This window comes from Eutrigla gurnardus, assembly GCF_963514095.1.
Source record: "Eutrigla gurnardus genome assembly, chromosome: 12".
In the NCBI taxonomy this organism is placed as follows: Eukaryota; Metazoa; Chordata; class Actinopteri; order Perciformes; family Triglidae; genus Eutrigla; species Eutrigla gurnardus.
Window position 1 is genome coordinate 15,650,081 of NC_139926.1, and position 11,320 is coordinate 15,661,400.

Sequence of the window (11,320 nt, forward strand, 5' to 3'; positions counted from 1 at the left end):
GAGCGTTGTCGGCCAACTAGGATGTGTATCAGGTTTTTGATGCACTAATAAACTGATATTTTTTTATATAGACATATAACATCTTCTTTGTTTACTATTGTATGCCCGGTCCAGCGATAACTTATAATTTATGTCAGCTATATTTCTAATAGCGGAAATTACAAAAAGAAAGAAACATCTGAAATCTGTGGAATGTGATAATTATATTTCGTGTGTTTTTTCTTAGTGCTCACACTTCACTAAACATTTCCCATGGATTAGTAAATAAATTATGTGTCCATGCTGTTGTCTGAGACTTTTTCCACATACAGTAGGCTAAGGTTTGAAAGTTGATATGGATGAAGCAAAGCCTATTTCTTCTCTCTGTTTTACCCTATCAGGTTTTACAAATAATTTCAACTCATTAGTACAACCACTCACATTCATAGTTTACAACCTTTCCACAAAATCACTTCATCTCATTAATTGAGAATAAGATGACATACTTTCCGGCATTACAGTGAACACTTACATATCCCATTTAGACATTAGTCATTAAATGGCAACATGAGAATACAAATATCAAAGGAATGTTTCATTTTTTCCAACTTTAATATTTCTAGCCAGTATTTGTGGAGTCGGTGCTTTTATTCTGAAAATCGTGTAGGAAGTCATACTGTGTTGTTGACGAAGCTCTTTATACTTCCACAATGGTAGCTCTTCTTCCAGGATTTGTAAAGGCAACAGGGTAATGGTTATATCTACTTGAAAAGACACAATGAAGAAGAGGTTTAACATCAACCTGGACGACTCAGCGTTCGCTAAAGAAAGAACACCGGTGGGTATTTGAGCTAGAATCGACTGGTTACGGTGGCTAGCGAGCTAGCTTTCCAGCAACTAACGTCAACGATAGTATTTTCAAATTCAAGCTTAAATTTACCAACTCGGCAACACACGGTTTTTGTCAGGATAGCTTGCTTCAAAACAAGAGTGGTTGTTTTTACATGATTAATTTAATAAACGTGACTGTGTTACAGCCAAAGCCGCAGTTTCAACCTTCATCCAGAGAAGGAAAACACACCTCAGCCTCAACATCATCTTCAGCAAAGTCCGCTGCTGAGCCCGTGGACCAGCCCATTTCCTATGCAGAATATATCGTCCAGAGTAAAAGTAATGTGGCTGCTCCTACTCAGAGAGAGGGTCCCTCCGAGCTGCCCAGGACTGAAGGTGCTGGAGCTACCAATTTGAAGCAAAGTGAGTCAGATCCAGTGTCGTCTGCCCCAGTTGGATGTGAAACTCTTCAGGACTGTGCTAAAGCGACTGAAGGGGTGAAGCAGAGCGATGAAACACAGGTGGCTGCCACACGCCAAACAGAGGGAGACCGTGAAAGGTCAAATCCAAGCATAAGTCTGGGTCCAAAACCAGTGGGGTCTGGGAGCAGCGTTATTGTCAGTCCTCGACAGGTATGCATCCATATTAATGTGCCTCTTGATTTCGACAACAGCAGGTATACCAACTTTCCCCTTCCATCCCCTGCATGTTCATATTCCCATTCAGAGTAGGTTTCCAATGTGAGTTAGTTCTGCATCTCACCTGCATCTCATTGCATGTTTATGTTTGACTAATTTAGAGGGGAAATCCCATCCTGAAGTTTGTGAGGAGTGTTCCTTGGGAGTTTGGAGATGTTGTACCAGATTATGTCTTGGGCCTGACGACTTGTGCCCTCTTCCTCAGGTGAGTTTTTGTGCCTATAGTGTAGTGTGTGTGTGTGTGTGTGTGTGTGAAATGAAGATGATTCCTGTTGATATACACAATACATTTTTGAGGACCACTATTTGTTTTAAATAAATTAATATTTGTTGTACAAAATATGCTTTTTCATGTTTTTTTTTCTCTTGTGTGTATTATTTTTGCTATGATGCTGTTTTTGGGCCTGGCTCAAGTCTGAGGTATCACAATCTCAATCCAAACTATATCCACGACCGTCTTAAGCAGCTTGGACAGAGTTTCACCCTGCGAGTGTTACTGGTACAAGTAGATGTGGTAAGTCAAAACTTGTTTTGTAATCAAAACATTGACCTGTACAATGTATATTATTAAGTGTTTTAAGTCCTGCAAGGTACTACTGTGATTGTTGCTGTATTGTTTTTATCAAACTTTACAGGTAGGGAAGTCCAGACCCCAATCTTTAAGATTATTATCTGATCCAAAGAAGATGTATTTTATTTGCTTGGAGATGTCTTTGTCCCCAAATTCCATTTATAAAGCTGTAAAAAATGATGTCGTTTTTCTCACTGGCGCTGGTTTTTCCCATCACAGAAAGATCCTCATCATACGTTGAAGGAGCTTGCTCGCATCTGCATCATGGCTGACTGCACTCTCATCTTGGCTTGGAGGTGAGACTCTGCGACAGAATACAATAGCACTGAACACAGTTAGTGACAGGACACAGTCATAGAAGAGAAAGCACTTGGAAACTTTTTTACTTGTTTTTTTTCTCGTTGATCCTGGCCTTGCCACCTAAAAATTGTGTGATCGAAAGATAAAGTCAAATGTTTTTTTTAAATATTTTATGTAATGCCTCTTTGGGATTGTAATGGGTATTTAATGTCTTGCCCACGTCAAGCATCCATTTGTGACATTCAAGATATGTTTTTTTAATTTTGGCCAGGATCTACAGATGAAAGCCTAACTAGTTTGTTTGTCTTTTTTTCTGTTAATAAAGCAACATTTTGCCTGATAATAAAATAATAAAATGAATCCTAACTAATATCTTCTTCATGTTGATTTAACAGTCCAGAGGAGGCGGGGCGTTACCTGGAAACGTATAAGTCCTATGAAAAGAAACCAGCAGACCTACTGAAGGAGCAAGTTGAGAAAAACTACCTGTCAAAGGTGTGTGGGTTTGCAGTTTTCTATTTAAAAGGAGCAATGGGCCCTCACACTATTTAATGTGATAATTTTCCCAATTTAAAAAATATCTGAATATTATGCAGTCACTTAGAATATCGACACACATTTAATGCAAGTAAAGTATTTGCATTTGGATTGGGTTTTGCTTGTTTTAAGGTGACTGACTGCCTGACCACCGTGAAGTCTATAAACAAGACCGATGCCATTACCTTGCTGTCCACTTTCTCAGTGAGTTCCACTACAGCGCAAATGTAGATTTCTGCTGTAATGCATTCAATGTGTATGCTCACACATATCTATTAATAATAATAATATTTTTTTCATACTGAGATTATGAAATGTGTTTTTTTCAGTCAGTAGAAGGAATCATCAGTGCCTCTAAGGAAGACTTGGTTCTCTGTCCAGGCCTCGGACCACAAAAAGTGAATACAAATACACGCGTCCCATATGAATATACAGAAGGTAGATGGAACATTTCTTAAATGACCATGTTGACATCTTGTGCTTGCAGGCACGGCGACTCCATGATGTGCTGCATAAGCCCTTCCTCAAGTCGAAGACAAAAGACAGCTGATATGTCTTACCAAGGATGTGTGACATGCTCCTGAAAAGATCTCTATAATGAATAAACACACACACACATTTCAGAGGACTGAATTAAATACGATAAACAGTCCTGATTCACTGAGGCGATGAAAGAAATGTGACTGCTCTGACTTGGGATCGGCTACGGTTTTAAGATTTTAAGATGTGAACTCTTTTGCTGTTAAAGCTGCCCACTGATTCTATGCTTTATTGAGTTATGTTTTTTATATAACTTGTTTTTTTTATGAAAATAAATATTTTGTAATAATACTATACTATCCATACTTTGATTCTTTCTTACTATTACTACTACTACCACTACTACCACTACTACTACTACTACTACTTTTATACTTTGTTGTCAACCTGAAGCCCTCCCTGAGATATATATATATACACACACACACACACACACGTGTGTGTATAAATAATATATATAATTAGGTATTTATTATAATGACATAGTATATATATTTATATTATATATTATAACCTTTGAATGCGAAGCGAAGAGCAGGAAGGTTTTTGAAAAGACCCAGCATTTTACAATGAAGCGGTGCTGCCTTCAGGTGCTCCTCCGAGATTCACATTCCCGTGCTGTGACGTGTACATAAGGTTGTAGCAACAGAGTGGATTTCTTGGAAATTAAATTGTCTATGGTGACAAAATGAGTAAGAGCGACATACGAAACTGATATGAAAACCATACGATTTTCATTTTGTTGGGACTCTTAATATTCCAATATTTCCGACAGCACCTGAAGGCACGATAACTTAATCTGACGACAAAACAGGAAGTGTTCGTTCCACTCCACTCGCGAGTGCGGTGATGATTTTACCGCTCATTTCACAATAACGCCGTCACACAGTTGTTCTTCTCTGCTTACAGATGCGCCTCGTTATCGTTAGCGAACACGTGTTGACTTTAACTTTCCGGAAACCAAATACCGGGCGAGCCGAAACAGGCGCCGTCGGACATGCAGGCAGAGAAAGAGGAGGAGGAGGAGGAGGAGGAGGATACATCTGTTGAAGAGTGTGTTGCCCTGTCTAATTTCACTGGAAGTGGCCACGACCAGGTTAGAGACCCACGCAGAAGCCTAGCAGTCCTAGCCGCGCACATTCAGCGGAATGTTCAGGTTCGGGTGGTGGTTGTTTAACTGCTGCTTTTGTCCCGCAGCTTAGCTTCAGCAGCGGGGACAGACTGGTGGTGCACTCCAAGCCTTCATCGGAGTGGTGGTGGGCAGAGCTGCACGGAGTCATAGGTTATGTACCTGCAAGCTACCTGCGACAGGATGCTGCTGCTGCTGAGGCGGAGGAGGAGGAGGAGGAGGACCCATGGCAAGACGAAGAATACTTCGGCAGTTATGGGACACTGGTTAGAACCTGTAAAGGATCATCCTGTCTTGCATGTCACAGCCTCATCATCACTAAGGGCAGGACTTTAAATACTCACCTTTCAGTTTCAAGATGGGAGCAATGAACTCCACCTTGCAGACACCTGAAACTTAGTTAGATCATCCATCGCAGGACACACACTATCCTTGTCAAAGTTCTGTTATCCTTGCAATGTAATGTAAAGACATGCTGGAGAGCTGCACAAATACATTACAATCACAAGAAATCCAGAATAGACATGTGAACGAAATGTTACCATGGCAACCACTACTCTTCCCATGCCAAAAACTCAAGATTTGATGGATTACCTTTCAAAAGTTTTCAAGTCTCTGCTCAGTGTTTTTCTTCCTGTACTGAAACAAAACTGTTTACTTAACCTGGAAAGTAAAAAAAAAAAAAAGGGAATAAAACCAAAAACTTACTGCATGTTTTAAAAGATTTGTCAGTTATTGTGAAGTATGGACAAGTTAATGGGCAAAAACTATTAACTTATTAAAAGACACAAAGTGATCAATATTAAATAAGACATTATGAAATAAATATCCTTTATTAAAATGCAGAAATTATTTTAATTGAGCCATGGAATGCCTGTCTGTTTCGATATCACAAAATCATTTAATTTTAATCATGATTTCATCACACAGCCTTTGTCTGTCATTAATATAACACTTTGGGTCACTGTAAAACAACATGCCAGTCTGTCAATAACGTCTTGACTACAACATGTGTTGCACTGTTAAACTACTCAAGTGGTCGTATCCATGAATCAGATCAGCTGCATTTAATTATTACTTTTTTTTTATCACACAGAGGCTTCACTTGGAGATGTTGTCGGATAAGAGCCGCACTGAGGCGTACCGGCAGGTTATTCTCAGCAACAGCGCTTCCCTGAGGAACAAAGTGGTGATGGACCTCGGCTGTGGGACCGGCATCATCAGCCTGTTCTGCGCTCAGCTCGCACAACCCTCAGAGGTGATGTAAACAATGTGCCTCGGTGGGGAAGTTGCTGGTTGCAGGTGTTGGGGGATGGACAGTTTAAAAACGCATTTAAAATCAATGCAGAAGAACCAGAGATATCATCTTTTTTTCAAATTTCACACATCCTTCTTCCAAATCGAAATCTGTGTGAAATCTGGATAGTATCAACAATTTCTCAGCCCATCTGGCAAAACAAATTAAACTACATTTGCATAAAGTAACACTTTATATATATATAAACAAAAATGTATTATACATTTTTTTTTACTCAAAATTGTAGCTCCACATCTTAAGTGATAACATTCCCAACAAAAACAACCAGCTTGGAGTACCTATACTCCCATCTGCTGGACAAGTGGTGTTGCTACATGCTATCAACAGCAAGGTTTACACACGTTTCTCCGTGGTATTGTAGGTGTATGCCGTGGAGGCGAGCTCCATGGCAGAGTACACCAGACAGCTGGTGAAGCAGAACGGCTGCGAGGAGGTGGTCACTGTGCTCCAGGGACGAGCTGAGGAGATGGAGCTACCTGAGCAGGTGGACGTGCTGGTGTCTGAGTGGATGGGAAACTGCCTGCTGGTAATAATAACACCGCCATTACTAAAAATACACATCGCCGTGTGAAGATTTGTTCTACTTTAGATGGTTTATCTCAGTGTTACTCCACGTTTATTTGATCCCATCATGGTCTTCCAGTCCCATTCAGGTTTGAACACACAACATCATGTTTCTGTCTCTCCGTCCTCTGGTCTAGTTTGAGTTCATGGTGGAGTCAGTTCTGCTGGCCAGGGACCGCTGGCTCAAGGAAGGGGGCGTCATGTGGCCCTCATCGGCGGCCCTCACCCTCGTGCCATGTCAGGCCAACAGTTACTATGCAGAGAAGATGGCCTTCTGGGAGCAGCCCTACGGCCTGGACTTCACTCCTCTCAAGTAAGGGCCACTAGTCAGTCCTGTCTCACTTGTCCTTTTTTGTATTTTCAGTAGAAATGTCTTGAAATGGAACACCTGGAACTTCTTCTCCAGTCCACCATGCTTTATTCACCACACGGTTTCCTTATTTACAACACACTGGTCTATAACGTCATTGATATATCCCCATAGATACCATGTACATGCAAACCTCATCTTTTCCATCAGTTATACTATTTCCCCCCGAAAATACTCTTTTCATCCAGAATAATGGATACGGTGTCATGGAAAAATACAACTCGCTTAGAGGAACGAGTTGCTGTGGGAAAGTACGATGTGCTATACTGGTATAATCTTTTGCCCTTTCTGGGTCAGCATTGACCAAGTAAGACTTTGTTTTCTAATAAGGACGACCTTGTGTGGGTAATAATCTCCCTTTCTTTATCTCACAGCTGCGAGCTAAGTTTTTTGGCCAGCACTATGAGTCTGTGTTCAGTCAGCCTGAGACTGCTTAGCTCTCAGGCTGACTCCTTTGCAAAGGTATAATAAAACAAGACTAAAGACTAAGTTTGTGGTAAAACCTCCTTATTTTCAGATTTCCACCACAACAGGAAAAAGGTTTAATGTCGATATCTCAAAACAAGTAAATCCTGTAAATACATAATAATAAATCCTGTGTCTTTTCCACAAAGAAATGTTTAGACAGGATTGCATTGTGTGAGTTTACTCTTCTGGTTTGTTTGTTTACCTCGTGTGTGTGGGTGGCTGAATCAGGTTTGTCTTGTTAGTGCTGTTACTTTGTGCACAACTCCAACGTGTATAGTCTCCATCAGGGATAGCTGTGATTACAGTTTGAGTTTTTTGTGTTTTGGGGGGAAATATTCAGAAACTACAAACTCGTCCCCGACATTATTCCCTCATTTCAATATAACTCTTTGCTTTTTAGTTCAGAATTTTTGGTCATATGTTCCAATGTTTTTGGAAAACATTTCACTGTCAAAACAGTATATTTTGAAATGAATTATTATTTTAAAATGAGTAAAACATTCACTCAGAGAAACATATCCTTGTTTGCGTTCTTTTCTATTTCTTGGTCGTCTTATGTGGACATAAAATGTATTTATCCTTTCCCACTTTCACAGTCATATGAGATATTATCTGTGGCAGCACCTGTTAACTAACTAATAACTGTTCATCTCTGCAGACCGTTGGCACAGCAAGAGTTCTTCACCAAGCCCAAGTTCAGCCACCTCATCGAGCCCGACGACTGCCTCGCTGCTCCCTGTGACGTCCTATGCCTCGACATGTACACTCTGCAGGTCAAAGACCTGGAGGTACCGTCCCTGTTTTTAAGTTTGCTCCATCCCACACAAGTGGGATTGTGTAACTAATACATCCCTGTGTTCCATTTCTCAGGAAATAAAGGGTCAGTTTCATTTTACCGTGGCAAAGTCTGGTGTTTTCCACGGATTCACCGCCTGGTTCACTGTTCATTTCGAGAGCCTGGAGACGGGAGGTGCAGCAGTGGAGCTCAACACTGGGCCTAACTCTGAGTAAAACAGACCTTTCTCACATTCTTATAGTTACAACGTGAAGGATTCACTTACAGCAGGCCTCCTGGGTCCTTATAGCAATTTAAACATTTGAATACTCATGAATCTTAGTGTCATGGATGACAATATTAAGTAGACTCGTTTCTCCTCAGGCCAACACACTGGAAGCAGACTCTGTTCATGCTGGACAGGCCGGTTAACGTGGACTCTGAAGACGCCATCAGTGGAACCATTCTCCTGCGCAGGAACCCCGTCTGGAGACGCCACATGACCGTGACTCTGCACTGGAGCATTAAAAGCGGCGCAGAGGAAACGGCCGACAGCCAGGCAAACATTTCACCTTCACTAAGCACCCTCATCTGATTTATTGACTATGTCAACAAAGTGGTGGTAGATTGTTTTATTCTCTTTACAGCACTCTGGTTACAATTATGACCCAAGAAGATGGACTGTTACATACATCAGCCCTCCAAGAGTCCCAACTTGACCGTTAACTTGTTATTCATGTCCTTACGGTTGTTCACTTCTTTTTATTTCTGTTCGTAGGTCGGGACAAAGACTTTCCCCATGTGGAGGTGACAGATTCTCCGTCAGCGGCTGAGATCCACAGGAAAGAGCGTAACACATCTTCCATTGGGTTTTTGGAGTCAGTGAGGTATAAGCTGTGAGCAGCTGCTGATCTGGAATGGAAGCGTGAGGCTTATCTGACAGGACATGTAGTCCCAGGGTGGTAAGCCTTCTCACTACAGGGTGATACATACAGCATTACCATCAACCACGTAGTAGAAGCAGATTAACAACAAAAAAAAAGAAGTTACATGCTAAGAAGGAACTGTGAAGCTTTGCTGCGATTTTAAATTGAATGCACATTATGCTTTATAGGAGATGGGTGAAGCACCAAATTGTTTTGGAGGATATTTCCGGTCTCATGATGCCACAGGCCTCCACACTTTTACTTTTAAGTTTACATTTTGTATTCTATTTGCATATTGTTTCACAATAGGCATTTAATTAACGTTGTACTAGTGCTATACGTGCCAATAGGCTTGTATTGGTGTAAGAAAACATTAGCCATGAATGTAATGGTTAGATTTTCTTTTTAAATATATTTAAAGAGTACAATGTATTCAATGTATGCCACTGAAATGCTACTGTTACTGTGAGCTTAATTGGCATTAAAAGACACCGTTGTGATACTTGAAAAGATTTATTCACAATAAATTAATAATTCTACACAAAATAACTGTACACTAAACTTGTGTGTTATGAATCACATTACAGTATTTTGGGAGTTATTCAATCACAAATCTGCTCTTTGTCTCATTCTTTCATCGTGTTTTAACGTGTAACATTAATTCTGTTGGTTTTGGATGTTTTTGAAAATCTCGTTTTTGACACGTCTGTTACCTGCTGTGACGGAACATTTCATAGTTAAAGAGCATTTTTTGATGCACTCCCCTTGGTCACGGTTCAGTTTTACCCTTTGCTTTGGCCCTGGAGCGTGTGTTGACCTCCGAGGATGGAGGAGGAGTGGATAAGGATTCAGGAGGAGGCTTGGAGAGTGGGACAAACAAGGGGGGCTTAACAACTTTGTCTTTAACCTCCTTAACTAGACTCTTATCCCTTTTCTGCCTTAAGTGTTTATCACAGTGGTTCACAAACGTATCCAGCTTGACGAAGGTCTTGTTGCACACTTTGCAGTGATAAGGTCGTTGACCTTTGTTGAGGCGTATGTGCAGCCTGATGTATGATGATCGCACGAAGGTGCGGCAGCAGACGCCACAATTCAGGTCCTCGGGGCCGCCCTGCGTCTTCTGCGGTTGGTCGAGTGCTGATGCCGACCCCGGTTTGGCCTCGCAGCACGACGACTCCTCGGCCTTGTGAGAGAGCATGAGCGACAAAGAGCGGAAACCCTCGCCACAGTGCTCACACTTGTACGGTCGCTCGCCCGTGTGCAGGCGAACGTGTGCCAGGAGCCCGGCCTTCTGCGTGAACGACTTGGCACAGTAGGTGCACTTGAAGGGCTTTTCGCCGGTGTGGAGCCGACGGTGGGTCTTCAGGTGTGACGCACGGCCGAAGGTCTTGCCGCACTCTGGGCATTTGAACGGCCTGTCGCCGCTGTGGATGATCTTGTGCGCCATCAGATGGGACGACTGGTGGAAGTACTTCCCACAGGTGCTGCATTTGAACTTCCTTTCTTTGTTGTGTGAGGCGAGGTGAAGAGTCAGGTGAGCAGAGGAGATGAAGGTTTTGGAGCACAGGCTGCAGCTGTGAGGCTCCAGGCGGATGTGTCGGTGCAGACGTCGCCCATTGGGGAGGCTGCTGCCCGCCTGACAGGAAGCACATCTGGAGGGACCGGCCGCTTTGTGCACATGCTGCTGTTTAGGAGGGGTTGGAGCGTCGGAGGCATCGGAGTCCGGCTGTGGCAGGCTGCATCCACAGTCCGAGCAAAGCCCAGTCTGGTGGTCTTTGTCACTCTTTTTATCCAACATGGTGCACCTACACGTGATGGAGCGGTGGTTTCATTCTCTGACACGTCACAGGGACACCTGGAAGTGATAAAACACATTATTATTTAATTACAGTGGTGCTACCGAGGGAATACACGCATCATATAAAGCACGTCTACGTAGGAATACATTATTATTATTATTATCTGTTCATTCCCTCCACTGACGCCATGCTGTATGGTATACATATTATGTATTGGGTTGATGAAGTGGACAAACATACAGGCATGCAAATCTGAAAAGCAGAAATACACTTGCTTACTTGACAGCATTTGAACAGCTGTATTGTAGGCCTTGCTTCGCCCAATGAGCTTACTCGGCTCCAGCAATAGCACGTAAACTAAATATTTCACATACCGAGTGCATTCTTCCTGAGAACAATACGCAAACGGGAGGTAATCGTCTCGTAAGCGGAGTTAAACATCACAATAACACCGCGAAAGATAAGCGCGGACGGGATCGTATTTCGTGCGTTTTACTCTGGTTTTCCTGCAGGAA

At 42.2% G+C, this 11,320-nt stretch overlaps 3 protein-coding genes across 4 annotated transcripts; 2 read left to right on the plus strand and 1 right to left on the minus strand.

Moving 5' to 3' along the window:
* The first annotated feature begins 671 nt into the window (after positions 1 to 671).
* On the plus strand, positions 672 to 3,689 carry ercc1 (excision repair cross-complementation group 1). Its single transcript, XM_084022701.1, has 9 exons — positions 672 to 817; positions 1,017 to 1,442; positions 1,610 to 1,713; positions 1,923 to 2,022; positions 2,299 to 2,375; positions 2,775 to 2,874; positions 3,049 to 3,120; positions 3,246 to 3,314; positions 3,404 to 3,689. The coding sequence occupies exons 1-9, from the start codon at positions 758 to 760 to the stop codon at positions 3,464 to 3,466; spliced, it is 1,071 nt and encodes a 356-aa protein (XP_083878827.1). The 5' UTR covers positions 672 to 757; the 3' UTR covers positions 3,467 to 3,689.
* A 586-nt stretch (positions 3,690 to 4,275) lies between these two features.
* prmt2 (protein arginine methyltransferase 2) lies at positions 4,276 to 8,998 on the plus strand. The gene is made up of 9 exons (XM_084023602.1): positions 4,276 to 4,552; positions 4,654 to 4,851; positions 5,682 to 5,843; positions 6,265 to 6,429; positions 6,605 to 6,780; positions 7,964 to 8,093; positions 8,176 to 8,312; positions 8,465 to 8,639; positions 8,859 to 8,998. The coding sequence occupies exons 1-9, from the start codon at positions 4,454 to 4,456 to the stop codon at positions 8,889 to 8,891; spliced, it is 1,275 nt and encodes a 424-aa protein (XP_083879728.1). The 5' UTR covers positions 4,276 to 4,453; the 3' UTR covers positions 8,892 to 8,998.
* Positions 8,999 to 9,772: 774 nt separating this feature from the next.
* LOC311022391 (uncharacterized protein) lies at positions 9,773 to 11,320 on the minus strand. 2 transcript variants are annotated; one of them, XM_084023608.1, is made up of 2 exons: positions 11,180 to 11,320; positions 9,773 to 10,861 (listed from the first exon to the last, which is right to left on the minus strand). In XM_084023608.1, exon 2 carries the CDS (start codon positions 10,802 to 10,804, stop codon positions 9,776 to 9,778), a length of 1,029 nt encoding a protein of 342 aa, XP_083879734.1. In that variant the 5' UTR covers positions 10,805 to 10,861; positions 11,180 to 11,320; the 3' UTR covers positions 9,773 to 9,775. The 2 variants fall into 2 exon arrangements, with proteins under 2 accessions (XP_083879734.1, XP_083879733.1); XM_084023607.1 differs by having other exon boundaries at positions 11,085 to 11,320.

Coding starts and splice junctions, on each gene's coding strand:
- LOC311022391 (XM_084023608.1), bottom strand. CDS start 10,804: ATGTTGGATAAAAAGAGTGACAAAGACCACCAGACTGGGCTTTGCTCG.
- prmt2 (XM_084023602.1), top strand. CDS start 4,454: ATGCAGGCAGAGAAAGAGGAGGAGGAGGAGGAGGAGGAGGATACATCT. Junction 6,430..6,604: donor GGATGGGAAACTGCCTGCTG/GTAATAATAACA, acceptor CCTCTGGTCTAG/TTTGAGTTCATGGTGGAGTC. Junction 8,640..8,858: donor AGGAAACGGCCGACAGCCAG/GCAAACATTTCA, acceptor TTCTGTTCGTAG/GTCGGGACAAAGACTTTCCC.
- ercc1 (XM_084022701.1), top strand. CDS start 758: ATGAAGAAGAGGTTTAACATCAACCTGGACGACTCAGCGTTCGCTAAA. Junction 2,376..2,774: donor ACTCTCATCTTGGCTTGGAG/GTGAGACTCTGC, acceptor TTGATTTAACAG/TCCAGAGGAGGCGGGGCGTT. Junction 3,121..3,245: donor CCTTGCTGTCCACTTTCTCA/GTGAGTTCCACT, acceptor TGTTTTTTTCAG/TCAGTAGAAGGAATCATCAG.